A 25,978-nucleotide genomic window follows, 5' to 3' on the forward strand; every position below is an offset into this window, starting at 1 on the left:
CCGAGCTGCATGTAGCCAATACGCACCTATACATGGACAATACATTAATACCTCTCTCTATATTGTGTTCGCCTGCAGCGAATTACTGAGTTTCTATGGAGATTGTAGCATTTCCTGCATTTGCATCCTGTTCAAAACTAATGCAAGTCACTTCAAAGTAGACCCCCGTATTAATTACCTTACTCCGCCGATTACACGTATTCCTAAGTGATGCACCCCAGTCGTCGGAGCATGCCTATTTGTCAATCAGTAATATAACTAAGTTCAAATCCAGCACCCTCGACCAAACAAAATGAAATATTCAGCCTTTCTTCTCTGCACGAGAGCTATCATATTTGGTTTTACCTCTTTGAGATACACCAATAAATAGTGCAGTGCCACAAAATGGTGGTTAGTCGTAATAATTCTTGCCATAGGATTCCTAGATCTCATCACATGGGAATCTCAAAACCACTGCTAGCCAGCCTCGGCTAGTGGTAAGCAGTGTCTACCCAATCCTCCTAAACCTTTACAAGCCTAATTATGTTTGCATGTAGAGTTGTTTACAGCTTCGTCTTTTTCTTGTAAGAGAAAACTTTCTTAGGAGCAGACTCTGGACATATCACATATACACATATACAGCGTAAAGCGAACGCGGTTTAGAGTATAAAAACTCATATATTCCTTATATATCCTTCTTAAATCATATCATGATGAAGGAAAGGGTATCAATTCCCAACGGCGCATTGCCTATCCACGAAATAACAAAACAATATACTCAAATGGAACATCATCCCTTAATCCAAACGTAGTCATAACCTATTTTTATATTCAAAATTTTATACTCTTAGTAGGCTCGTTTGCTCTCATCATCCGATGATGGCACTGTAGCCTGGTGAATAGATGCTCTGCGCAGGTCAGAGGCGACGGCGTCGAACTGGTACAGAGGAGGCTTGGTCGCGCTCCACTGGAAGAAGACGTATTTCTTGAACCACCAGGGCAGAGCAACAGTGAGCTGGTACTTCATGAAGGTGCGGACGGGGACAGCAAAGACATAATCAAGCTCCTCAAGAGTGCGCTGCATTGTCTCGGGAACCCAGAGGAAAATCATGATGAAAGCGACAACATTGAAGCCTGCGTAGAGGCCGAATGCGCCAACGGTCTGGAGGCGCTCGAGCAGGAAGGGGAATGAAGTACCCAGGACGGCAGCCCAGAACAAGCAGGTGGCGACGGCGAAACCCATACCAGTCTCACGGTGGGACAGGGGGTACACTTCAGCACTGTAGGTGAAAGGAACGGGGCCTTCTCCGGGAGAGTAGAAAGCTATATTATGAATTAGTCATTGATTCATGCAAATGGGTATTATCATTTCACGGATTTACTCACCTCCAAACAGGAAGACGAAAAGGCTGACAAGACCGGTTCGGGCCGTCTCATGGCTATCAGAGATCAAAGTGCAGAGACCAGCAGCCAAGAGAGTCCAGAACATCTGAGGGAAGGTGAAAAGCAACAGGCTTCGGCGACCAAACTGCAGGATTATTAGTATATGCCACTCGTGATTTACGCCATACAGCTGCAAAACTTACGGTATCAATAGTCCAGAAAGCAGGGAAGGCGAAGAGCCAGTTGACAAGACCGAATCCAAATGAGCCGATCAGAGCCCGGAATTGAGTGAAACCGGCATTAACAAAGACGGTGGTCGAATAGAATGCGATGATGTTGATGCCGCACATCTGCTGGGCAATCATGACGGTAAAAGCAGCCAAGTTGGCACGGCGAATACGGGGAACAGTGAAGAGCTGAGTGAATCGAGTGACGTAGTTAGTCTTGCCAATGAGCTCCTTCTCAATTTCCAGCTGAGCAGAGATGTAGTAAATGTCTCGGGCAACCTGGATTGGGTCGTTTCGGAGGACCATGAGAGACTTCCAAGCATCAGCATAGCGACCCTTCTTCATGTACCAACGAGGTGACTCGGGGCAGAAGTAGATGAGGGCAACCAGGGGAATAGCGGGGATGAAAGGAGCGCCAAGCATCAGACGCCAGTTGATGTCCTTTACATGGTAGACAGCCAAGTTGAATGCACTTCCAAGCAAAATACCGAAAGCAGTCCACATTTCTAGAAATTCCGTTAGCTGAGACGCTTTAGCATATGAGTCCAGAAGAAAACTTACGCCATGACATGACCAAGGCACCTCTGATGGAAGCTGGGGCATTCTCTGCAGCATAGATGGGTACAGTAGAAGCCTTTGCACCCATACCAATACCCATGAGCAATCTACAGGCAAGCTGCTGTTGCCAGGTGTGGCAGAAAGCAGAACCAATAACGGGCCAGATACAGAAGTGAGCGGCGAAGAAGATGACACCACGACGACCGAAGTGGTTGTTAATGGGGTCAGAAAGCCAGCAGCCGATGAAACTGAGAGATAATTAGCCAAGAGTACATTAATGAATCTACTCGGGAAGGTTATACGCACGCGCTGCCAATGTAGGGAGCGGCGTTGATGAGGCCGACAAGAATAGCGTTGCGAGTGATGGTCTGGTCACCAATGCCATACACATCGGGCCAGAAGATGGTAGCACCGTTGCTACCAGTCTGGTCCCAACCTTGAACGGCGGCACCAATGGAGCATGTTGCGATGGTAATGAAGAGTCTTGTGGGCATATGCCACTTGTGTGTCACTTCACGCTCCAGAATGTTCAGTTCATGGGAGGTGAGCTTCTCGTCGCCATCAATGTTGTGTGCTTCGGCGGGGTTTTGGGCAATTAGCGCACCCTTCTTGAGAAGGAGAGTGTGCTCTTGAAGCCCGTGACGAGAAGCAAAGGACTCGACATCGTTCATAAGCTGCTCTCGGGGGATGCCTTTGAGCGGGTTGCGAATCTTGGCCTGGAGATTCTGGGTATACTCTTGCTCTTCGGTGTAGGTGACTCCCTTCTCCATGGTTGCGTCGTGACCACCCTTGGGGTCTGAATGAGTACTGTATCAACCAAGTTAGCAAATGGCTTGATGAACATGCCAAAAGGTTGACTGACAATACTTCCGCCATAATGGGCAGGGGAATTGTCCGCAGCTGGCTTGCTCTTCTAACCTCGATCAATGCAAGTGAGTGAGGCAAAGAGTGATGCTGCTCCTGGGCTGAAGAAGTCGACTGTCGAGACAACAAAAGAAGGTCAAGACAACGGGAGGCAAGGAGGACTAATATACTTATTTGTCCTGAGCCGAGACTGGAGTCTGGGGAAGAGAGACCAAAAACTGGAGTCCGGAGGCGGAGAACAATAGCTATTTGAGTTTTGTCGCGTGGTTTGTGTCTCTCCACAGCCAAAAACGCAATGAGCCCATGGCATGAGAGGCGTAGCATTAGCACAGTCCAGCAATTCGTGCATGTAAGTCGAGCAGCATGGATTGAGGCTTATCCCTGTCCGGCCCACTCTTGGCTGGAAGATAGACAGACGAGCTAGTCCAGTCGTATAGCTTGGCTGACATTGAGGGTGGCGTGGAGCTTGGGCGCAGAAACGTCCGCAGATGCATGGAAGACAAGACATTGCGACTCATGCATTCGTCCAAGTAGCGCCATCTGTGCGCTGCCGAGGGATCAGGACCACCCGCGTTGGTGCTGCCACACGCCAGTTAATTACCAGCTGCAGCAGCGGACGGGTAATTGCGACATACCTGTGCCGGCCAAGCTGAGAGAATCGCCGTGTTCGGTCTGGAGAGCATCACATCACGCTCCGCAAGCCACAGATACCCAGAATCCCGCCTCCCCCAGAGCAAGCCATCGCTAAACGTGAGATTGACCCTCTTAATTCTCCAGACGGGGAATCATCCCCGCACCCCAGACAGGAGAGGAGCAGAGTCTCCAGTTCCCCATGGGAAAAGAAAAGCAAGCCACTTTTGCCTTTGTGTCGACGGTTGTGTCTAAGACTGGAGGTTGAAAGTGGGAATCGCAGACACGTTGTTTGGCCTCTGTGGGCCTAGCGCCGAACCCCCTGGACAGCGCTGTAATTGGCCCTACAGACAAGCCCGCCGTCCCCTGACGTAGGTGGGAGCAGGTGCCGAGTCTTCTGCCCAGGGCTGCCCTGCAAGCGTCTGTGCAATCGCTGGTTCGTGTACTCGCGCCCTGCTTTGCTTATTTCTGGCGTGCTACTCGTGCAGATCGGCACTGCAGCTGCACCAACCGGTGAATAATAGCGCCGGCGTGTTTGCTGGGTATAGAGCACCAACGGGTCCAGGTTCGGCCATGTTCGCTACGCTTGGTGAGAAGCTGAGGGCAAAGGCCCAAGATCTGCGTCGGCCAAGGCACAGGCTGAGCATGTGCCAGGTACATACAGGCGGTACCATTGCATTCTGCGAACCCCTCCATCCGTAGCTAAACTCTTCTTTCTTTCTAGCACGCCGGATGCGACTGTCCTCGGACGAAAGCATCGCACCACGGCGGCCAGCCACGGCCTAGAACCTCGAGATCTGAGCAAGGTTTTGCTCATCTACGGCATCCGCATTGCCTGCCGGCGCCAACGCCACAGCTAATGTCGCCAGGATCAAGTACGGCAGACTAATACTACACGCAGCGTCGAATACCTACTCCGAACCTGGGCAAGAATTGGCCACGAACAAGGCACTCACACTGAGCTGGGGAGCTTGTATGTACCTACCGTAATGCTACTGCTACGCCGTACCAGGAGCCGGTACCACAGGACACAGGTGGAAAATTGTGTGCCACCGCAGCAGCCAACATGGATCGCCAGGCCCAGGATGCGCAGCGAGAAACAGGCAACAGAATTCCTCACATGCTGACTGGATGCTTTCGGGGTATGCTGCCCACTAGTGAGCCGGCATGCCAAGAGATAGGCTGGGGCCGCGGCACTATCAGCGTCCGCTTGCGAACCATCCCGCGCGCCAAAGCTCACGCCATGGCCGAGTGGCTGCTGCTACAGACGATGCTAGCACAAGCACGCAGAGCCAGAAATCAGCCGTCGCCTCACTTTCGTAATTAACGGCTCTCGGCCGGCACCACCATGCAGTAACACAAGCGGGCTCCTCTTCTTGCCTAGCGTGGCGCCAGACTATTAACGCCTAGATCTTGACCTGGACGAATATGTCCCAGTGAGGAGCTGAGAACTTCTTGTTGACTATGCAGTATATCTGTACACAGAGCGAGCGTCAACTGAAGTGTTTATCTTGTTTGACCCAAAGTGCCGTCTAACACTGCAAGTAGCCATTTCGTATCCGCGGTGCCATCCGCTGATCTTTGAAGTACTCTTCAGCTGCTGCAACAGTATGGTGGAGATGATCCATTAATTCGCTCCCACAAAATTAATTCTGCTGCCTGATCATTGCCAGAAGGAGAGAGCAAAAGGTAACCTGTCGATCAAAAGACCGAAATTCCGCTTTTTTCCCCTCTAGGCTAGCTTTATAGCAGATGCTTGTTCTTGGGTGGAGAATAATGAACGAGGTCTCCAAGCCCAGTTACAGTCAAATACGAGTACAAGATATTTGCAAGACGAAGATGAACTAATAAACAGTACGCGTACAGATACGTGATAGACGGTACTACTGTACATAATTGGGGTATTACTGCAATAAAGTCAATATCAGGAGCGAGCAACAGACACGGGATACTCCATCGAGACTGCGTTGGAGGCGCCGAGACCGAAAAGCTTGGCTTGTATGTAATCAAATATTTCAACCCTTGGCATTTTTAGTCTGGTTTGGGAGGCTGGGCGGTAAGCTCCGACTGCTAGGTAAATGTGGATTAAAACATTGTCGAGGAGACCGTTTCCCTAGTAGTTGCTTTAGCATGTGTTGCGACTTGATGATTTGTAGATTGGATGCTACTCCGTCCTGACTTGGGTTTATCAGGCTCTTAATTCTGCAGTTTTGAATCGTAGATTCGATCCATCAGTCATGCTGCAGCCAGAAAGGTCTCAGTTTTCTCAGCTTGACTTGTTTGGATAAGATCTACCAAGTACAAAATCAGCAGTAGCTTGCTGAACTTAAAGCGGTGGTCCATCTGAACGGAGGGATGTGGAGACAGGAGAGTGCATACTGCAGAGTACAGAGTACAGGAGAGAATGAAAGCTTGGCTATGAGCTAGGCGGTCTATAGAAACAATAACTCCAAGCCTGTGCTGTAGTCTATCCACCACGTGTTCATGTATCCATGTTTCTACTAGCACCTGGGATTTCCTGGTCTGGTGGCTGTGTCACTCGGCGGGTTGATAACTGGCTTCCCGAATACCGCGATTGAAAATGGTGATGGCTAGTCGACATCTAGAGTATATGAAACTTAATGTATTCACTCAAGCTACTACACGTGTGCTCCGATTGTTGTCATTCTTTTAGGAAACGATTCTCACAATGTTTGGGCTTCTGTAGTGAATGAATGGAATATCTTGATACGCCACCTCCAACTTGCCATGCTAAGTGCCTCAGCCCTCGTACGCCACCCTTTCTCAACCGTCTTGTCGATCTCCACACACCATACCGTTAGCTTGGCATTAGACCACCCGCTTCCAAAGCCATTCTGCTCCACGTTCTATCCTTGCCCGAGCCGGGGGCACAAGGAAGACCCGCCCTAGGGATCTAACTTTGACCAGTGGCAGCTGTGATAATGTTGATGCCTATTATGAAAAAGCCATCATGGACACGGACATGTGAGCTAGGGAGAGGACTGAAAATAGTACACCGCCCGCTTGGAACACACTTGTATCATGAAAGGGGCCACTCGGCAATGTCACGCCCCCACGGGGGTTGCTAGCACGTATGGAGTATGAAGCATGATGACCGAGATCCAGCCCCGAATACTCGGATCATGCTATCCTGCAATGAAGCCGCATGTTTTCTGAGCTATTGGCTATGGCTTTTAGGCATCCAAATTATATACCTTGGCTTGCATGCGGTCCGGAATCCCTCCTCCGGAACATAATCCCCTCATATGAAAATCCTCCATGGCAAGCGTCACTAATCCAAGAAGAATCGCAGCTGAGAATATGGGCGTCTCTGCGATAATATCACACGATTGCGAAGTCGGAGGGCACTCTGGATGACTGAATGTAGCGAGAAGTCTTTGGAGTGACTACCTCCGTCCTACGACTAGAGCTCCCGTGATAATAATTCCATATTTCCTTTGCAGATTTTTTGGGCTTAGAAAAGGATGTAGGTTTTTGACTCAATTGATTACCCCAATGAAATGAACAGTGGGAGAATATAGCAGCTGATGTAATTATTACGGATAAGCAAGCAGTGATATTACTGTATATCATACATATTTCTATCGTTGATAAGATACGATATCAAATGATGTAGTTTGCTCCTCTTCAGCTCTATTAAAATCGCTAGCCTGAGAGGATGACCTTGAGTGACGCCACTGTTATTTATTCACTTATTAAATCATTATTATTATATTAGTCAATCACATAAATTTCTTTGATTATTCACATATGCTTCCTCTTCAAGATTATGAAAGACCGTGGAGAGAAACTAAATGTATATCTCAAACAAGAGGGCATGCCATTGACTGTGATTTCCTAGGAGACATTGGTATATCTAAGGCGTGTGTAATGATCTCGGAGAAAAAGACATGGATATCAATATCAATCAATCGATACCTTAGGAATGATCTCGTAGAAAAAGCTACAGATATCAATATCAATAACTTCGATTTCAGCCTGCATGGAAATTATTAAACACCAAAAAAATACCTTCAAACAATATTATTACGACTCAAACGAGAAATCATACACCTAGTCTCTGCAAAACCACAAACAAACCACCGGCTTCTCATTCGGATTGCCGGTCCGCGTAGAATCCCATCCCACGTCCTTAATCGTCTTCTTTAGCAGATCCTTGTCCGCGCCATTCACCTCCAGCCCCTTGTACCACTTCCCCCCTCCTCCGCTCACAACCTCGAAGCACTTGTTCTTTTTCGGCGTCTGATTAGTGCAACCAAACCCCTTGAGCAGTTCTGCCATGGTGGTGTTACACGGGATATGTGCTGCTTTGAAAGGGATCTGTGCCGTGGGAGGGAGCTGCCATGGGGGAGTGTTGGTCTTGAATATGTGAGCTTTGGTGTGCTCTGCGGGGAAGAAGTAGTTGTAGCCCGGCTCGCAGCCCGTGCCGCCGGTGGTGTTTGTCATTTGGGCAGCCGGCATTGTGGGATCGATGTTGGGATAAGGCTGTGGTTGGCGAGGGAGGAGATTGCCTGTTCCGTTAGGCTGATAGGCAAATGTCTGTGGAGCGTGGAAGCCGGCAAAGGCTCCCTGAGCAGGCATTCCGTACTGCGGGAAGCCTTGGGCGGCGCCTATAGGATAGTATCCGTAAGCCGTGTTAGGCCAGGTGGTGTACTGAGGCACTGTACCAAAGTTGTAGCCTGGTCCGCCAGCATGAGGGATGTATGCTTGGCCTTGGGCCGGCTGAGGAGCTCCGTACGGGGAGAATGCGGGACGGCCGGATCCCGAGTCGCGGCCGGTGATGGGGTTCCAGCCTCCAGACATGATGGAAGCTTAGAAGAAATGCGCGGAAGACTGAGGCTGCCAGGTATGAACCCAACGTTGGACGGTGGGGTCAAATGAGGCTTGCCAGTGGCCGGGGACAGGACCGGAGATGGTGGGATCCCAGATAGAGGCGGAGTTGATGTATGGTGGTGCTTGTAGATGATGCGGGATGTGATGATTATAGTAATGAGGATGGGGGTAAGAATAAGGGTGAGGATGGATATGAGGGCGAGAGTGGATATTGTAATTGTAATTAGAGGAAGAAATAGCCGGACCACGGTTAATATAGCTTTGATCTGCGTTGAGTGTACGGCTGTAGTTCTCAAATGGTCGAGACTGGTGCTGAGGCGATTCAGAGTGATGAACTTGAGGAGATTGTACTTCCAAGCTAGCGTCAATCAAGGCTAATCCAAGTGCATATATGTTTCGCGAAGGTTGAGATGATGGTGGTTCGAAACCAAAATGCCAATCAATCTATGGAAGGCTTACCAGGTGGTGAATCAGATCCAGCTCTAATGTCTGTATCTCGGCCTTCTTCCTCTTCCGAATCTTCCTCTTCGTCCGACTCGAACTGAATGTCAAGGTGGGCAACAAACAACTCTGTGCTCCAAATGATGCGATCCTGATTGTCGTAAAACGCCCCAACAATGATCCACGCCCAGAATGGATGATCTTGACTAGTTTTGAGTATCTGAGTGATGATGAGCTTGGTGGCAGGTGATGGAAGCTGGCCTGCCCCGACGTTGATCGTCCTACGGTTCACACGAGGACCGTTGGGCATAGAGATGGTAGATGCGGAGGCCGATAAGTACGGCCAGAAGTAAAAGAGAATGAGTTGTTCAGTAAAATGGCTGTTCCTTCAAAAAGAAAAAAAGAAAAAGGAAAAGATGGACGTTATCTCTCTCTTACTGAGGAGTAAAGGTTGGAAAAAGGAGAACCGCCGTTCCGTGATTACTCGTCAGGAGCTGTCGATTATGTACCTATAGGCGTAGCCATGATTCACCTCATGATGGGCCCAGAGCCCGGTAGCACGCGCGCAAACTTTGATGGCTTTAGAGCGCGGCTTGTACTATGGCAGCTCAGTTGGTGAATCATGAGCGGACATCGGTGGCGCAGATTGGATGAGGATACGCAACAGTGTCGGTGGTTTGAGAGAGCTTGTTCACGTTGATGGCCAAGCTGGAAGCATGGCTGGTTTGTTCACCGCATTTTATTTTCATTTTTTTCGGCCTGGAGGTGTTTATAGCATGGCCAGAAGGAACCGCAATTGAACTGCAGGATGTGTATCACACATGAATTGTATTGACCAAATTTGTAGTTGGAGAAAGATGATTCACCAAAGGCTTTCCCGTAGCAATTTCTAGAGTGTAAAGTATTTGTGTATTTAGTACCTACGCACGCAAATGTACATACATAGGTGAACATATAGTCTTACATAGCATACAACAACTATATGTACTTGATACATGTGTCCAGGCACCATCAAGTTGAGCCTCACCAGGGAACCTCTTGAAACTTTTCGTCTTCAAATTCCCAAAAGGTTCCCGGCGTAATTGCGCCCTTCTCGGATTCCAGCAATCTCACAAACGCCTCACCACTATCGACTGGATCTTTTTTTCCTCTGTAGTTATTAAACGCCGTCTTTGTATGGCCTGGACTGACGCTCCAGAATGTAATCTTCTCCCCTTCGTCCTCGTAATTATCTTCAAAAATTTGATAATGGAGTGTCAACATGTTCAGTGCGGCTTTCGAAACACAGTAATCAATTAGAGCGACAGGCGGAAGCTGTACGGTACAATCAAGGCAGAGAAAGATCTGTTAGCAGTTATTCGTCTTATAATATCTTAATGGAAATGAAAGAAAAGGGGGTATACTATACCTCTCTGTTTGCTGTACGACCAAGACTCCCTCTAGCGCTAGAGTTCATGATGACTCGCGGCCAGGAACTCTTCCGAAGAAGCGGGATAAATGCTTTGGTCACGAGAATATTGGATGTAACACAGTTGTTGAAATTGGCGTTGGAGCAGTCCTTGAGCTCAACGAGATTCTGGGTTATAGGCAGCTGAAGGCTCGCAGCGTTGTTGATGAGCACTACAAGAAAAAGTACATTGAGTGAGTTCAAGATTGTCATGAATTTAACCGTCATACGCTGTACGCACCATCTAGCTTCCCATACTTTCTACCCAGAGTCTCGACCGCCGCCGTTATGCTCTGGATATCTTCAATATCAAGCTGGACCGCATCTAGTGGAGATGAGACGCCCTGGCCTCGCAGTTGCTCAATGGCCTCATGGCCAGCCACGAGTCTTCGACAGCCCAAGATTATAGTCGAAGAAGGTATACGGCCTGCAATCGCCTGGGCGATGCCGAACCCGATGCCTCGGTTTCCTCCGGTGATGAGAATGATGGGCATTGCGGTCTATCGAGGAGTTGCAGTGCAGCGTGAATTGTTGATTTCTTATGTTTAAACTCCAGAATCTTCTCTTTCATCGAAGAAATACTGCGACATAATATACAGAAATCTTGTGCTGGACTTAGGGGGCGCTTCTTCCAGGGAAAACCGCATTTTACGGTGATCGGAAATCTGTAGATGCTGGTCAGCGTTAAGTCCGGGTGGTCCCAAGATTAGATACCCAGCTAAACTGAGCAGCTCTGCGTATTAACCAATGGGAGGTGGGAATTGATTTCGAGCTTTGTTACTACTACTAATCACAGTTGGTTCCTTTTACGTGTTTAATGCATGTAATGACCGGGACCAAATGGTTGAAAGCATATTTTAAATCACGGCTATCTGCTCTTCTCTCTGTGCTGTGTTCCATACTTTGTGCTCCATACTCCAAGCCCAGTTAGGCAAACGCAGTAAACAGCATAAAAAAAAAACAAGAGGCTTTATCGCAACCCATCACCCATAAACCAGCTTTGTCAATCTTTTTCTTGGTTATCGTCTTATAAGAGAGTCGTATATCGCTTTCCACGCATGAAGCGTCTCCTACATCAGAGGGCGTAAAGTCGTTCGTCTTCAATGCTATTCTCTCGCACTATCCTCACAGTTCCAACAGCCATCTTCTTGGCGGCTACCTCGACCTCCTTCTTGCGTTTCTGCTGCTGCTGCTGCTGCTGCTGCTGCTGCTGGAGCCTTCCCACCTCAGAAACCAAGCCTTTCAGGTAAACTTCGGCCTGCACAGTAGCGCTATACGCGGCCGGCGTCCAGTTCCAGATGTTGCGCCTCTCAACATCCGCACCGGCTGCGAGCAAGGTCCGCAGGCCTAGCAAGTTGCCATTACCGCTTGCATAGTGGAGAGCCGTATTTCCTTCCGCATCAGCTCTTTGCACCGCCTCATAAGGTCCTCCGGGGACATATGTTAGCAGCAGTTGTAGTATAGTATCGTGGCCGCCTACGCTGGCTTCCATGACGGCATCTCGGCCGCGGACGTCTCTTCGTAGAATGCAATCTGTGTCGTTCTCGCACAGCAAGTGGACGACTTCCGTGTGGCCAGCACCAGAGGCAAGCATGAGTGCCGTCTGGTGATTCTCGTTGAGGGCGGGGCATGGATATTCGTGGCCGGCTTCTAGGAGCACCTTGCAGACCTCCTTGTGGCCGAGCGAGGCGGCAAGGTGCATGTTGGAGTTGGAGAGCCCAACTGGAGAGGTATCGGGATTGTGGAGGAGCGATGGGTGGGATTTGAGGATGCGCTTCACGAGCAGTGCGTCGCCCGCGTAGATTGCGCGCCGCAGTCGAATCGAAGGTTCGATCCTGTGGCACATTGATGATGATTTAGCAATCTCTCAGACGTCAATTGGAGGGGCGCTATTTTCCTGCGTGTCTTACATGATGGCGATGGATCAAGTCGTCATGGTTGGAGGTTTTCAAGACTCAAAACGCATGCTGTGCTGAAGGGCAAACGCTGGTAAAGAAACGCAAGAGATGACGAACTGGCGCCGTTCCCGACAACAGCTGGGAGCTGAGTCTCCACGAGGAAGAACTTTGCCAGGCGGTTGAGGTCGAAGAATAAGCAGCCCGGCCGGCTGGACTTTGGAACTTTATCGTCGTCAGCCGAACGTGACTGCTGCGCTGCAGACCCCGCTGTACCCCGCTGTATTCCGCCGGGGAACTCCACTAGCCTCAATCGCTAGAGTGGATGCTGCCAGGCGCTACGGGCGGTTGTGCCGAGGAAGCCCCAAAAAGCTGGAAACTACTTATCATATCAATAGCGTCGATATATGTAACCGCATGTGCTCTTCATGCTTCATCTAGACACGATGCTGCTCTCACGCCCTCGCAATGCATATCCCGGATCGCTTAGAAATTGCTGGGCTGTCAATGTCCAATACTGACGGTTCTTTTATATTATGTTACCTAGTCTGAACGGCCACCATAGACTCGGAGGAGATACATGACGAGACACAAACTCATTTATTTATCAAACCCTCACATTCAATTTGATCCATGGTGGTAAATCTAATCCTTCGTCTCGTTCAGTTCGTGGGCCAGTTTAACCGCGTCCGATTTTCCTGTATCAATTACAACGGCAGGGTCCTCTTCCTTTCCCTTGCGCGAGACTTCGTTTCCTTTCTTTGTTTCAATAGTTGCCCTGTACGCCAACGTCAGCCTCGAAATAATAGCCTAAAACACGCGATGAGAAAAACTCACTCTCCAGGGTTCACCTCTTTGACCGTCCCTTCCGGTTGACCTTGGCCCCAATTCCAGCTCACAGTATCTCCCTTCTCAGGACCCTTTGCCTCTTTTTCGTTTCCACCCTCTTTTCCATTCGGATGCTCTCCTTTCTTTGAATCCTTCTCCTCCTCCACGTCAGCCTGCTCATCCTTCTCTTCATCACCATTGTCTACTGCCGCAGCACCATCCTCTGTTTCTCTCTTCTTGCTTGTCCCAGACTGGTCATCTGGAGCTTTTCGTTTTTCTCCTGCCTTTTCTTCCTCTGCCGTTTCTTCCTCTTGCTCTTCGCCTTCGGCATCTGCTTCCGCGCCACCTCCGTTTGCTTCACGCTTCTTGATAGTATCATGGCCCCAGTTCTTGAGCGATGCGTATGACTTGGTCTTTTTGACCTCCTCGACGGGTTTTTTACTGTTCGCCTTTTCTTCTTGAGCCAAGTGCCGTTTGCTAAATTAATTTTGTATCAGCGTTCGGCATCGCTGTGTTGATTAGCAGAGACAGAAAGCCCTTTCACCTACATGTAGGCTACAACCTTTCTCATGTGGCTGACATGATCATCTGTGTACTTTTCCGGGTCCTTCTCCGAGTTGGCCTCTAGGATATCGACAATCTGTCGACCGCTATCGTGGCCAACAGACTCGCCGCTCGCATCGTCCTTGGGCCATCCTGCGCCTTCAGACTCATCGCCTTTCAGCCACTCCTTCAATTCCTTCGCCGACATGTTAACGAGTTCCCTGAACTCCTGGATGACTTCACTCTTTTCCTTCATTGTTGATAGCAATTGTTGCTCTTTCCGTCTTCAAAGAAATTGACTTTTTTTGTTCACATGTGATACGAATTAAAACAGTAGAATGTGTTCTTACCTCTTACCCAGGGAGATCTCCCAGTCTTTTACGTTACCGGTTTACTGTGCCGTTAGAGTTTATCTCGATCGACGCTTTCGGTACATGCGTCATCGAGCATCACCAACATAGAGGCGATCCATCGGCCTAGCTTGCTCTAGAAATCAAAGTGGCAGAGAAACACCGCCAAATGTGGAGAACTGCCCTTGACTATCTCAAATCTAATCTTGATACAAGCATTAAATAGGGGCGGAGTATAGTACCGCTGACGTAGAATACACAATCCGACAGATCTCTTGGTTTTGATGAGAGGCTGTTAGTGTTTCCAAATTAGGAAGTGTGATTGCTACCCTGCAGCAAAATGAGACATGTTTGTTTGGCATTTCATCTCCAATTTAAATATGCACTTATAGGTATCAATGTAAAGGTATTAGCTATAAAATGTTGAAGTTAATATAGAATAGCTGTGAAGCTGTCTCGTATTGCTGAACATTTAATGTATGATGTAGCAGACTTTACATCCTCTCGACATGCAGTGAGGAATGCTAAATAGGAAGACTATTTCAAGTTCTTCAAATTATAGTATGTCAAATTATGGCTATTGTTAAGATAATTCAACTACTTTGTAGATTATCTTACAGTTTTTACATAGGTTGGCTCATATTTCATGTTCTGGCAGCGTTAATCGCCCTCTTCTTGAGAACTGCCGAATTCTCATTCAAGCCGTGAAAGTCATGCGCATCCAAGCACGCCTGGCGGCTCAGCAAGACAGCCGGTGCAGCTCTCTCCTTCATCTCCTTCTCGTACGTGTCTATGGCCTCGGACCGAGTCTTCTCGCCAGTATGAACTGCCTTGATCTGGCGCAGTAAATGCCAAGCGTCGAGAATACCGTGGTTGCCCGCCTCGCCACGGTACATGACCATGGCGTGCGCAGCGTCGCCAGCCAGAGTCACTCGGCCGTCATAGTTGTCCCACTCTCGACAGGGCCAGTCTTGCAAGACAAGGTGTAGAGTGGGCGAAGTATCGGGAATGGCCTGTATGATGTTGTACAAGTCGGGGTGGAAGCCGGTAACCAGGCGCTTAATCATGGTGATGCGCTCGGAGTTTGACTCGGGGATATTCTCGTCGTGATCTTTGGCGAGCCATGAGGTCATGATTTGCACGCGATAGTGTTCGTCTGCAGTTCCAGCACTGCCATTCACCTCTGGCGTCTCTAGCACGGAGACATAAATGAAGACACCAGTCTCTGGGTGGCAGCCTTGGAAAAGCAGCGGATCAATCTGTCGCAGCGGCTTGATCTGCTCAGACGTCAAGTCCGCAGAGACACCGACCAACTTCACGGGTAGCAAGTAATTCTGGTAGTCTTCTGGCACAAGATATTTCCTTGTCTGCGAATTGCTGCCTTCAGCGCCAATGAGCATCTTCCCCTCAGCCGTGCTTCCATCTGCGAAAGTGGCCTTGACGCCATTGTCAGAGACTTGGACATCTGTCAATTGCTTGTCCCAGTGAACGTTTTCTGCGACATTCTTAAGTAGAAGCCGGCGCAACTTCTCGCGGTTTACTCGACGGCGCGCGGTAGGAGGGATGTAGAATTTGGGTTCTTTTGTCTTGAGGTTGATGAAGATGAAGTTGCCCGTGTCGTTACGACCAGTCTCTGGATCGACTTGGACGTCATCTAAGCCAGCAAATGTTTCTTCGTCAACTACCTCTCGGAGGTATTGCAGCACCCAGTGTAGAGTAATAGCCCAGCCCTGTCCTCGGGCATCGATATTCTCGTCTCGCTCGTAAATTTCGAAGGGAATGTTTGCCTAGATGGAACAAGAATATGGCCGTTGAGTTAGCATATCTCGGCTCAAAAAATAATGACATAGACCATGGTTTAGCTCAAAGCTGTTAACCCCAGTTCGGCCATGCTGTCATCACAAGCTGCAGCTGCTGCAGAACCAATAACCAATACATGCGGCTCCGTCATGATATTTTGAGGGGCCTAGCAGCTTTAGCGCAGCCAGGAGAGCGTCGTTCTGGAAAATTTCCTTGAGCTGTTGGTTTGCGACATTACCTTTTTAAGCCCGTGTGCCAATGTCAAGCCCACAACTCCAGCGCCGATGATCAGCACGGGCTTATCGTTGACCGTCATCTTGAACGTGGTGATGATTGCTTTGGAGGTTTGTCTGCTCTCTTCGATACTTGTGCGTGCAAGAACAACGCAGCGGAATTCAGGCTTGCTAGCGGTCGGTGAGAGAGTCCAGCACGCGGGTTTCTCGCAAGGCGACGAGGTCTATCATCTGTATAACATGGTACATATATTTCTATGCAGACTTTGCAGAGCAGGGGGGTGGCGATGAGATGTTGTCTGTCGGCCACCAAGAAGATTCAAGCATCGACTCGAAATCCGCCGTCTGATCAGCTAACGCCCATGGAAAGCTGCGCGGCGCGGCGCGGCGCCCCTCCAGCCCTCCAAGAAATTTCCGTGCTCGCCCCTACATGGACGAGGGTTTCTGGAACCGCCGCGTGAGCTGAGCAACGGACCACAATCTCACATTCTGATTCAACAGAGACATCATTTTTCCAAAGGGAGGGTCCAATCGATGACAAGATCGTGAAGCGGCGGCTGTGGGTGCCGCTTCCGAGTGGGTTCCGATCCCAGCCCTGCAGCCGTCGGACCTGATATCTGGAGACATCTGGAATTTTAGGGACCCTCGAGCCCTGAAGAGCCGCCGCATAGCAAGCCTGTGCCGCGGGACTGACCGAAGCTGGGACTGCCACAAGATTTGAGAGTTGGCGATGTACCCCGTTGAGCAGACGGCCAGCCAGCATGCATCGCGTCGCTCATCTCTCTCTTGTTTTGTTTCCTCTTTACAATTCCGCTCCAGTTGCAGCTCTGCAGCGCAGGCGCAGGCTCAGGCTGTGACCTGTGCAGCATGTGGGGGTCTGCATGCTCTTTAACCCCTCTATTCTCCTCTGCAGCCTGGAGCTATCAGGATATATAGAAACCGCCAGGGTCGGCTCTGCACTCACCATCGCAGCAATCGCGAAGCCTAGAGATAGGACGAAAGAAGAAGAGCACGATCAAGAAAAGAGGCAAAATTCCTCCCATTTCCACGACCATGTCGGCTGACACAAAGCACGAGTCTCTCCAACCCCTCCATCCGTCCATGGAGGGCAAACTTGATCCCGCCTTCGAGAAGCTCTACAACGAAAACGTTGCCCACAGGCCGCTGAAGCCAATCGACCTCCAGGAGCTGCGTGCCACCTACTCGGTTCTCTACAGCTATGGCATGGCTCCCGCGCCGGACGTTGGGCGCATCTACAACGATGTGGTGCCACTGGCCGATGGCACGCAGCTTCCAGTGCGTGTCTACCAACCGGAGACTCCAGGACCGTGGCCAGTGCACATAGACTTCCACGGCGGCGGCTGGGGCCTGGGTGACCTCGAGACGGAGGCTCATATCTGCAAGCACTACTGCAAAAAGGCGAACGTGGCTGTCATCGACGTCGCCTACCGCCTAGTGCCCGAGGTGCCCTTCCCTACGGCCATCATAGACAGCTTCGCTGCGGTCGAGTATATCCACCGCCAGGGCGCACAAAAGTTCAACATCCGCCCAGACAGCATCTCAGTTGGCGGCGTGTCTGCTGGCGGCTGCATCTCTCTGGCAATGGCGCACTTGGCCCGCGACGCTGCCATTCCCCTGCGCCTTGTGGCCGTGGGAACGCCTGTTATTGACGACCTCTCGCAGTACGCCTCGGCTAGTGACTCGCCCTGGCCATCGATGCGCGAAAACGAGTTTGCACCGACGCTCAATTGGGCACGGCTGGCCTGGTTCGACAAGCTTAAGATGTCTTCATTGCCCACGGAGCCCGAGGCGCACGAGGCCGCCAAGGAGCGCATCGGCTGGTTCGCCAACCTTCTCAAGGCGCCCAACTTCAAGGACTTGCCACATACGCTCATCTACACAGCCGGGGCTGATCCTTTGAGGGACGAGGGCGAGAGGTATGCGCAGCTGCTGATCGAGCATGGCGTCGAGGTAACGCAGCGGCGCTTCCCCGGAGTTCCGCACCCGTTTATGCACATGGACAAGACACTGTGGCAGGCGAGGGACTTCATTGATGGAACAGCAAGGGCGATTCGGATAGCGCATGGTGACTCGTGATGGAGGGGCAGATTTCTGCGCCATACTTGAGAGGTTGGCTATGGACATCTTGTGGTTCACAGTGCTCCTACAGGTAGTATCGGCTAGGGCTGCCGGCTCGAGCTGACATGGCGTTGTCTTTGCCATTCTTGTGTCTAGCCATCTTGCTGTGTTATTTTCGCCCTCTTTGTAGGTTACCGGGCCCTCTGCTTATTGGCTGACTGTATATCATATAGCAAGCAGCGCTTCGGCACGTCAGATCTCACCCTAGCATTAAACGAGAAGAATTGACTCTCATCTGGACCAGGCTCTCTTGACTACTGCCGGGTGATTTTGCCAAAGTACTGGTACACTATTACCTTGTATAATATTGTACTACAAGCACTTCTGTAGTAGTACTCCCCGGAGTTGTTGTTGCATTGCATTAGCACCGTTAGGAAGCAGAAGAGAAAATTGGTCACCGCTCTTCTCCCCGCCGAGGTCCAGCGTGACTTGCACTTGCACACACGCCGCTCCCAACGACCTCTCCATTTTGTTGCTTGCAATTCGGCATCACAAGATGAGCGTTGGGCCAACATGTTGAACCGAATTTGGTGCTTGCACCGAACTTCGCACACGGCGAATGAAATGCAAAAACGGACTTATCATGTAGTACTCCGTACGACAGCGAATGTTCCGTGTTTATTTCGTAACGCCGGGCACTCGCATTAGTAATTGAGGTCGCGTAGATGCTACGCTGGCGAAGACACAGCACTCTTTCTCCGAATCGGTGATCTGTATCTGGAACCCACACTCCGCTGGGATCAGGATCCTAGGCCGGAGCGAATATGAGGTAGGTTGCACCAAGCGTGCTCAGAACGTTCGTTCTTCGTTCCTTGTTGCGAGTACGAGTAAGTTCGTGCTTCGTATAAAGTAGAATGGGGTACAGAGTACGGAGCAGCACGAGGACTAAGAACGCTCTAGTGTCTGGTAATAACTGCCAATGTCTGCCCTCTCTCTCTACAGACTCGTACATATCAGCTAAATAGGACGGGTACGCGATTCAAGCAGCCAGCTACGCTTCTTGACAGCTCGGCATGGCCCGTGTTTGGGGGGACGCTACGCAAATTATGCTTGTTGTCGCGTATAAAGGACGTTACACAGAGCTCTACTAATGCCAGCATGTTCGGAGTAACAATACAGTAGTACTCCGTAATCATCTGCTTTAAAGAGATACGATGAGCTGTGGCCCGATACATCCATGGAGTCCTTCTTCTTTCGCTCATCCGGGCACGAAGAGCGTGAAGAAATGGTTCGAGCAGCATCCATGTTACCCCGTACGGCACCACCATGGATCCAATTATAATTGCCCATTCTGCGCAATATGATATGGAGTTCAAGTAGGCATACCATTGGCACGGCACCAAATCTCTTCCACCGGGTCTGTGGCCAGGGCCTTGGCCAATTGCAGCAGCATAGGCTTGGCTGGGCTGTCGGGGAATCTACAGTAGCACATCCCCTTTCGGGCGTTAGCACAAGGCGTTTGTCTCTCTTTGGCGTGGCGCTTCATGCAACGCAGCACAAGAGAGACCTGTAGGATGGTGGACAAGCTTGCGCATTGCAGAAGCGGAGATAAGGCCGGCGAGGAGAAATGGACGCGACTCCTTAGTGAAGGGGGCGCTCGGCGGCATGGCTTCTGGAAGAAAACAGAGACTCGAAGAGGCTGGCGTGAGACAAGAACTCGGGCGCGCTGGTGGCCCATTTGCGCACACCAATTTGGAACCGTTTACAAACTGAAACGCTTGCCGTGCTCTCAGTCCCTCTCAGCCCACATCGCAGGACGGACGGCGTCGAGGGGCCAGAAAGGATCGGCGTTTTTAGAGCGCTTTAGCTGCGATGCCGCCAGCGATGGCAGCTGCAAGAGCAGTCTGATTAGCGAAGAGATTCGGGTCCATGCGGATTAGAAATGCTGCCAAGATGGAACCTGCTCAGTAATAGAGGAAGCGAGGCCGGGGCCCAGATACAGTAGAACGCCAGCGGACGGTCAACGACAGCCCTGGACACGAGACGAGCCACCGATGTGTGAGAGCCGGGCATGTGCCTGTACCTGTTACGACCATCTCTGCCGGTACCCGAACGGGCAGTGAGTGGCCAAAGGGACGCTGCGTGCATCATGTACACACACATGCGCATCGCATGGCATCGTCGATCAACCGTGCGGCGAGAGCATCCACAGGTAAGGTAGGTACTCAGTTGCGGTATGGAGTACCTGTCGCAGCTCGTGCGCTTTCAGCCAAAAATAGCAGTGTGTAGTACTCGCGAGGGCACAATAGCGAAGTGCCAGGGCAATTTGATATGCCACCCCTCCTCTTCCAATTCTGGTTTGCCGGAAATATATGTGCATATACTACGTACGTCAAAGTCGAGCCATGTCGCATCAAGGAGGACGAGAGTCGAGGCGTAGCCGCCCCGAAAATCGAGTACATAGAAAGACTATGCGTGCCTATCTCAGAGCTAATACCGCCTGTATGGAGCCTAGCTCGGGCGCGGCGCTGGCGGGTTTGATCCCTATTGATTGATCGCCAACGCCAAACCCGCAGAGAGCTTGTTTTACAGCCAAGTACTTGTACCCGCCGTGGAGGCTGCAGATGACGATTCAGTGCCATTTGAAGCCGCAGAGCAAGCACTCGTACGGAATAGTACCACGAATAGGCAGGCGAATAGCACATGCGCTCAGCTTTTTATCTTGGTGCTTACGGGGGGGCAAGTCTGGGGCTTCTGGCGACCCTGGTAGCACCGTTCACTCGCCAAAGCCTAGCAAGGCACCAGACGGCTGACAAGTGAGGTAGCAGCAGGACCCTTGGTAGCAGTACTTATGGCGCGAGTAGTGGTGGTTTAGCGGTTTATCTCGCCCTGTCATGGCGCTATATCGGCCAACTACCTTTGTACTAAGTACCACCTCTAGGGAACGCTGTCGGATTTTGCTCCCGCTAAGGAATCCTCCAAATAAGGCCGTCCCCGCTACAGATAGATCGGCGCCGCTCGTACAAAGTACTGGTCTATCCAGCAGTCTGATATTATCTACCGGGGTCCTCCTCCATTGCATATTCCCGAATCCTACTTGGTTTCTTATACCACCTACCGCTCCTGTGGGCTCAGACAGCCTCTCCCGATCGTCGCCCCGTCTTCGACCAGCTCTCTGCCAACTGTGGCCTCTTGGAGCGCGATCCCGCCATGAGAAGCACCGTCGAGCTTCTCGAATCTTGAGGCCCCAAGACGATCCTGCTAGAGCAGGGCGTTCCCTCCCGCACCCGCTGCAGAAAGCCTCCTTTTAGCCTTACCCGCTTTCCTACGGCCACACGGACGAGTGATTTCGAGGCGGGAAAAACTGGGGCTCAGCCAACCGTATTCACTACTTACCTGCCACCAAACGTTTGAAACGCAAAAGCTCGAAGCCCTTCTCAGGACAGGAGGAAACCGTATTTTCAGAGGAGCCTGGGAAAACTGCTGGAGAGTGTGAGAGTGGGAGTGAGAGAGAAAGCAGAAGAGGAAACGTGAGAAGAGGGAGACACGACGTCGCACGGATCAGAACTGCGGTGTCAGCATGGTCTCCGAAAGTCGTCCCGTGTGCCATCGCTGTGCCCAGATCAAGCAGGCCTGCGATGGCAGTGTACCATGTGCGCGGTGCCTGCGTCTGAGTCTACCCTGTCGTCCGCGTGATGCCAGCGGTGCTTTGAACCAACAGATGGGCGACTTGCCCAAGGCGCGAATCCGAAGAGTGCAGACAGGATGCCTCATGTGCAAGCGCCGCAAGAAGAAGTGCGACGAGACAAAACCACGATGCGGAGACTGCAGACGCCTGTGTCTTGAATGCGCATGGCCTCCTGAGCGCCCCAAGGATAAACTTGCTGGCGTGGTCGCAACCATGAATGCCTCGGCACCCGTGTCGACGACAGCGGCGGCGGCGACGGCCACAGTTGTGGCGGTGTCGCCAGAATCTGCGGGCTCACGAGTTATCCCAACCCAGGACCCTGTTTTGGTTGATGCCGTTACCGATATGTCGACCGAACTTATTATCAGAGGCGGCAACAGCCCGGCCATGAGCTCTTCCAGCAGCAGCAGTAGCGGCGACAGCCATTATTCCACGGACCACCACTTTGGCAGCTTACCGCCTGCATCATCATCAGGCAGTGGATTTGAGCTTGGACTGCCCGTCGATAGGGCAGCCTGGGATGTGCACGGCTCACCCCCGGTGAGTTGGCAGGATTCCATTACGCCAATGAGCTACGGCAGCCCTCACTCAGATTCTCACGATTCTCTAACTGTATCACCCGTATCATCCATGTCAACTCTATCGGTGTATAACCCGCAGTCGTTGCCGCAACTGTCATCACCACACGATAGAGCTTTACTCAACCATTATATAACCATTGTGTCTTCTCTGCTCTCTCGCCGCATGTCACATTCGAATCCCTACAACGGCTATCTGCTGCCTATTGCTCATTCCAACGATCTCGTGATGCACTGTGTGCTGGCTCTTTCGGCCAATCACTGGCGCAAATTGCAGCCTCAGCTGGCCGAAAGAGGCATCTATCACCAAAGCAAAGCAACCCAGTCACTGGCCAGGCTCTTGCCTCATGTGGACAAATCAAATGCCGACATTGCCCTTGTCAGCAGTCTGCTACTCTGCATGACAGAACTGTTTGATGGCACCAGCGAGGGGTGGCAGCTCCATCTAAAAGGGGCCAAGAGGCTGCTGACGGCATTGATGAACCAGCAACAGGGAGATCGCATCCATGGCCACAACAAGTTTCTCGTGCGGCTTGCTCGATTTCTCGACTCTGCCGCTACTACATCAACGTGCAAGCCCCCGCTTATGGGCGAGGATGCACACGAAGCGGCCACGCTGGATCGTTTAACATCTGCTCCCGACGAGGAAGATTCTGCCATTTATGGCATTCCAAAAGAACTATTCCACCTGGTTGACGTAGTCAATGCACTTGCTGACAAGCGGAAAACTCGCGTTGACCGCGCTTCAGAAGCCATCTTTCGCAAGGAAGCCACACAAATCGAAGAGCGTATCAACCACTGGTCTTATGAATATGGCGGCCTATCACGCGCGGCTTGGACCATTAACCTGGCCAATGATGATGTGCTCCACGCAACAATGGCTTACGAATATGCCATCAGGCTTCGCCTTCACCAGATTGTTGAGGGGTACGAGGTCAACGATCCCAGAGTCATTACTAACGTTGAGGGAATCCTGGAGTCGGTGCAAAAGATTCGCTACGGTAGTGCCTTGGAACCTTGCCTCATGTACCCCCTAGTTATGGCCGGGGGTGCATGTTGGACTATGGAGCAGCGCGTTGTCATCCAAGACCGCCTCCTCGTCATGGAGCGCACCTGCGGCTTTGGATACATTTACAATGCGCGGGAGCTGGTAGAACGCGTCTGGAAGATGAGAGATGAGACCGATGGCACCGGTACTATTGTCAACTGGGCACGGATTCGATACGAGGAGATGCATGGCCTAGCTGTATTCTAAGCACATTCGGTTCGCCGTCGCTTAGCAAAGGAGACCAGGCTTGGCATAATTCACTCTACCTTTTATGGAATAATCCTATACAATCTCCGACTTGTGTTGGCGGTCGAATTCTCGGATATTAGAAGTTTTCGCCGCCACGACCAGTGCTGCAGCTAGCAGCAGCAGCAATTAATATCACCGTTGCTCGCTTACCGGGGGGTTTGACGAAGAAGCTTGTGAGATTCTCTCAACCAGCTCAGCCACATGAGAATGCATATTGTATCCACATATCTCCTCAATAGTCAGCTTTCCCGGGCGGTCGTTGGCGCTGCTCCAGCCGATCCTTTCTGTGATATCTGTTCTGGCCCTTCGACTGCTTTCTTGTACTCGCGTGGCGCGTGGCTTGCGCTCCAGTTCGTACAACTGAAGCTTTTCTAGTATAGACAGGTGTGCATATTTGGTGGAGAAGAGTATGCCGAGTGCCCCTGCATCCTCCAGCGCCATGCATGCACCTTGAGATTGATCGGGCATCATTGGATGGGCTGCATCTCCAAGTAGGCAGCAACGGCCGCTCACCCAATAGGGATAGGGCTCATGGTTGTACAGGCGCCACATCTTAACATCCTCTGCGTTACGAAAGAGGGTGCGCAGCCGCTCGTCCAGATCAGGGAATGTTGCTGCAAGATTCTCGCCTGTGGAGGAAATATTCCAGCCATCTTCCTTGAGATTATTCTTTTCAACTGGATAGAAGCAATAACAACTAACAACTTCATGGTTGGAACATGGGCTCATGACAATCTTATCGATGCCGTTGCCGCCCCAAAACTCGATGGCACTGTTTTCAGCAAACTCGCCAAGTCCCAATTCACGGAGTTTTTTGGTGCTTATGATACACCTGTAACAACATGACGTGGATGGTGCGACGTCTGGAATGATGCCAAGTTGCTCTCGCATCTGGCTCCGGATCCCGTCCGCGCAAATGATAACATCGTGACCGGCTTCTTTGCCGTTATCGAATGTTATTTTCCCCTGAGCGGGATCCAATTTGATCGCCCGATGGCAGACTTTTAGCTGCGCTGGAGACCCGCCTCCCGTTTCGGCGATAGCCACATTTTTTAGATGCCTATGGAGATCTATTCTGTGGAAATTGTTGTAGTCTGTGCCGAACCGCTCACGGTAGTCTCCCAGTGGGTACTCGGCGGTAACGTTTCCCGAGGACCAATCGTGGCGGATGAGCTTCTGCAGGACGACGGGCTTAGCAGAGGGAATGTCCACTTCCCATTCTTCCAGGAAGCGAGAGCCGTTTGGAGCCAGCGAGAGCGAAGCACCAACTTCTCCGCTAAAATCATATCTTTCATAGACGGTGACTTGGTGGCCGGTGCGACGGAGGGCAATAGCGGCGGATAGGCCACCCAAGCCGGAACCAATGACGGCTATATTGTAGGAAGGGGCCGGTTGGTTTTCCGCCGTTGCATGCATGATGCAATTTTCTTGAAATATTTCCCCCCCTTGTTCTTTGTCTTTCGGGTGTTGATTTTGTTTTATTTTATGTCTCCTTTTTTTTAAGCGTATAGCGTGTATGAGAGAGGAGTAGCAAGCGATTGATGAAATGCAAAAAGGGGAGACTGATGAATGAAAATCTAGATGTGCTGAGATAACTCGAAACGATATAATCACGAAGGATATCAAAGACGAATAAAACTGAATATGGAAACAATGGCTGCCATGTAAACGAAATATCTATTTCTTTCTTTTTCTTCTTCTTCTTCTTGTATCTTGATATTGAGTGAGCAAATGCCGCCAGCATGGTTTATATCCTTGACTTCAGCTGGAATCCTAAGCAAAGTGCCCCGTTCATGGAGCTGGGGGAGGCAAAACAAAGGATTGGCTTGCAGTTGATTGTCAGTCGTAATTCCGCGTCCGTCGGAGCTGATTGTCGTTTAAATCGCTTATGAAGTTTAAGACGTGTTTTTTTTTTGTCCCCTTTGTTGGGCAGGCTTTTACGATGTCGCAGCCGTCGGAAGATGCAGCAGGCGGATAGAACAGCGTGTATTGCATATCATTTGCATGCGCATCATTGCCTTCCAAGGATGGCTTTGACTGCGTCGGCATTCCTTCCCGGAAGAAGAGGGCTATGCAACGGATACACGTACGCAGCTTACAGGTAGGTATGTGGCTTTTCTGTTCATACGGAGTATGGAGTGATAATGCTAAAGAAAACCGACTACTCCAGGCGAACTCGGAGACATCTGTTAGTAAGTTCATGGGGTGCTCATGATGTTAGCGGTAACAAGACGGCGAATGAACAAACAGCCATTCTCGGTTGCTAGCGATGATGTGCCGTCGGTTATCGTCGTTAGCCCTCTG

The 25,978-nt window shown here is 50.8% G+C and overlaps 12 protein-coding genes across 12 annotated transcripts; 3 read left to right on the forward strand and 9 right to left on the reverse strand.

Annotated features, from left to right (window-relative positions):
• Positions 1-652: 652 nt before the first annotated feature.
• Positions 653-3,953, reverse strand: TrAFT101_002698 (uncharacterized protein). The gene is made up of 7 exons (XM_024903447.2): positions 3,647-3,953; positions 3,010-3,590; positions 2,454-2,954; positions 2,151-2,395; positions 1,566-2,095; positions 1,366-1,507; positions 653-1,302 (listed from the first exon to the last, which is right to left on the reverse strand). The coding sequence occupies exons 2-7, from the start codon at positions 3,333-3,335 to the stop codon at positions 827-829; spliced, it is 2,220 nt and encodes a 739-aa protein (XP_024763820.2). The 5' UTR covers positions 3,336-3,590; positions 3,647-3,953; the 3' UTR covers positions 653-826.
• Positions 3,954-4,707: 754 nt separating this feature from the next.
• On the forward strand, positions 4,708-4,968 carry TrAFT101_002699 (uncharacterized protein; the record flags this gene model as incomplete). Its single annotated transcript, XM_066126674.1, has 1 exon — positions 4,708-4,968. One exon carries the CDS (start codon positions 4,708-4,710, stop codon positions 4,966-4,968), a length of 261 nt encoding a protein of 86 aa, XP_065982778.1.
• Positions 4,969-7,715: 2,747 nt separating this feature from the next.
• TrAFT101_002700 (uncharacterized protein) lies at positions 7,716-8,465 on the reverse strand (the record flags this gene model as incomplete). The annotated part of the gene is made up of 1 exon (XM_024909504.2): positions 7,716-8,465. One exon carries the CDS (start codon positions 8,463-8,465, stop codon positions 7,716-7,718), a length of 750 nt encoding a protein of 249 aa, XP_024763821.2.
• Positions 8,466-8,474: 9 nt separating this feature from the next.
• Positions 8,475-9,246, reverse strand: TrAFT101_002701 (uncharacterized protein; the record flags this gene model as incomplete). Its single annotated transcript, XM_066126675.1, has 2 exons — positions 8,475-8,869; positions 8,955-9,246. The coding sequence occupies 2 exons, from the start codon at positions 9,244-9,246 to the stop codon at positions 8,475-8,477; spliced, it is 687 nt and encodes a 228-aa protein (XP_065982779.1).
• A 691-nt stretch (positions 9,247-9,937) lies between these two features.
• Positions 9,938-11,029, reverse strand: TrAFT101_002702 (uncharacterized protein). Its single transcript, XM_024901747.2, has 3 exons — positions 10,625-11,029; positions 10,345-10,556; positions 9,938-10,250 (listed from the first exon to the last, which is right to left on the reverse strand). Exons 1-3 carry the CDS (start codon positions 10,875-10,877, stop codon positions 9,960-9,962), a joined length of 756 nt encoding a protein of 251 aa, XP_024763822.1. The 5' UTR covers positions 10,878-11,029; the 3' UTR covers positions 9,938-9,959.
• Positions 11,030-11,218: 189 nt separating this feature from the next.
• Positions 11,219-12,452, reverse strand: TrAFT101_002703 (uncharacterized protein). The gene is made up of 2 exons (XM_024901748.2): positions 12,294-12,452; positions 11,219-12,218 (listed from the first exon to the last, which is right to left on the reverse strand). Coding segments are annotated over exons 1-2 (762 nt in total). The 5' UTR covers positions 12,296-12,452; the 3' UTR covers positions 11,219-11,458.
• Positions 12,453-12,774: 322 nt separating this feature from the next.
• TrAFT101_002704 (uncharacterized protein) lies at positions 12,775-13,977 on the reverse strand. The gene is made up of 3 exons (XM_024902338.2): positions 13,655-13,977; positions 13,116-13,583; positions 12,775-13,056 (listed from the first exon to the last, which is right to left on the reverse strand). Exons 1-3 carry the CDS (start codon positions 13,903-13,905, stop codon positions 12,924-12,926), a joined length of 852 nt encoding a protein of 283 aa, XP_024763824.1. The 5' UTR covers positions 13,906-13,977; the 3' UTR covers positions 12,775-12,923.
• A 666-nt stretch (positions 13,978-14,643) lies between these two features.
• On the reverse strand, positions 14,644-16,115 carry TrAFT101_002705 (uncharacterized protein; the record flags this gene model as incomplete). Its single annotated transcript, XM_024899301.1, has 2 exons — positions 14,644-15,786; positions 16,038-16,115. The coding sequence occupies 2 exons, from the start codon at positions 16,113-16,115 to the stop codon at positions 14,644-14,646; spliced, it is 1,221 nt and encodes a 406-aa protein (XP_024763825.1).
• A 266-nt stretch (positions 16,116-16,381) lies between these two features.
• TrAFT101_002706 (uncharacterized protein) lies at positions 16,382-16,795 on the reverse strand (the record flags this gene model as incomplete). The annotated part of the gene is made up of 1 exon (XM_024904937.2): positions 16,382-16,795. One exon carries the CDS (start codon positions 16,793-16,795, stop codon positions 16,382-16,384), a length of 414 nt encoding a protein of 137 aa, XP_024763826.1.
• Positions 16,796-17,085: 290 nt separating this feature from the next.
• TrAFT101_002707 (uncharacterized protein) lies at positions 17,086-18,129 on the forward strand (the record flags this gene model as incomplete). The annotated part of the gene is made up of 1 exon (XM_024909505.2): positions 17,086-18,129. The coding sequence occupies one exon, from the start codon at positions 17,086-17,088 to the stop codon at positions 18,127-18,129; it is 1,044 nt and encodes a 347-aa protein (XP_024763827.2).
• A 2,971-nt stretch (positions 18,130-21,100) lies between these two features.
• Positions 21,101-25,411, forward strand: TrAFT101_002708 (uncharacterized protein). Its single transcript, XM_066126676.1, has one exon. The coding sequence runs from the start codon at positions 21,692-21,694 to the stop codon at positions 23,630-23,632; it is 1,941 nt and encodes a 646-aa protein (XP_065982780.1). The 5' UTR covers positions 21,101-21,691; the 3' UTR covers positions 23,633-25,411.
• TrAFT101_002709 (uncharacterized protein) lies at positions 23,807-25,876 on the reverse strand (the record flags this gene model as incomplete). Its single annotated transcript, XM_024899515.2, has 2 exons — positions 23,807-25,044; positions 25,837-25,876. The coding sequence occupies 2 exons, from the start codon at positions 25,874-25,876 to the stop codon at positions 23,807-23,809; spliced, it is 1,278 nt and encodes a 425-aa protein (XP_024763828.2).
• Between the last annotated feature and the right edge of the window lie 102 nt (positions 25,877-25,978).

The sequence above is a fragment of the Trichoderma asperellum genome, chromosome 2 (genome assembly GCF_020647865.1).
Source record: "Trichoderma asperellum chromosome 2, complete sequence".
NCBI classification, from domain to species: Eukaryota; Fungi; Ascomycota; class Sordariomycetes; order Hypocreales; family Hypocreaceae; genus Trichoderma; species Trichoderma asperellum.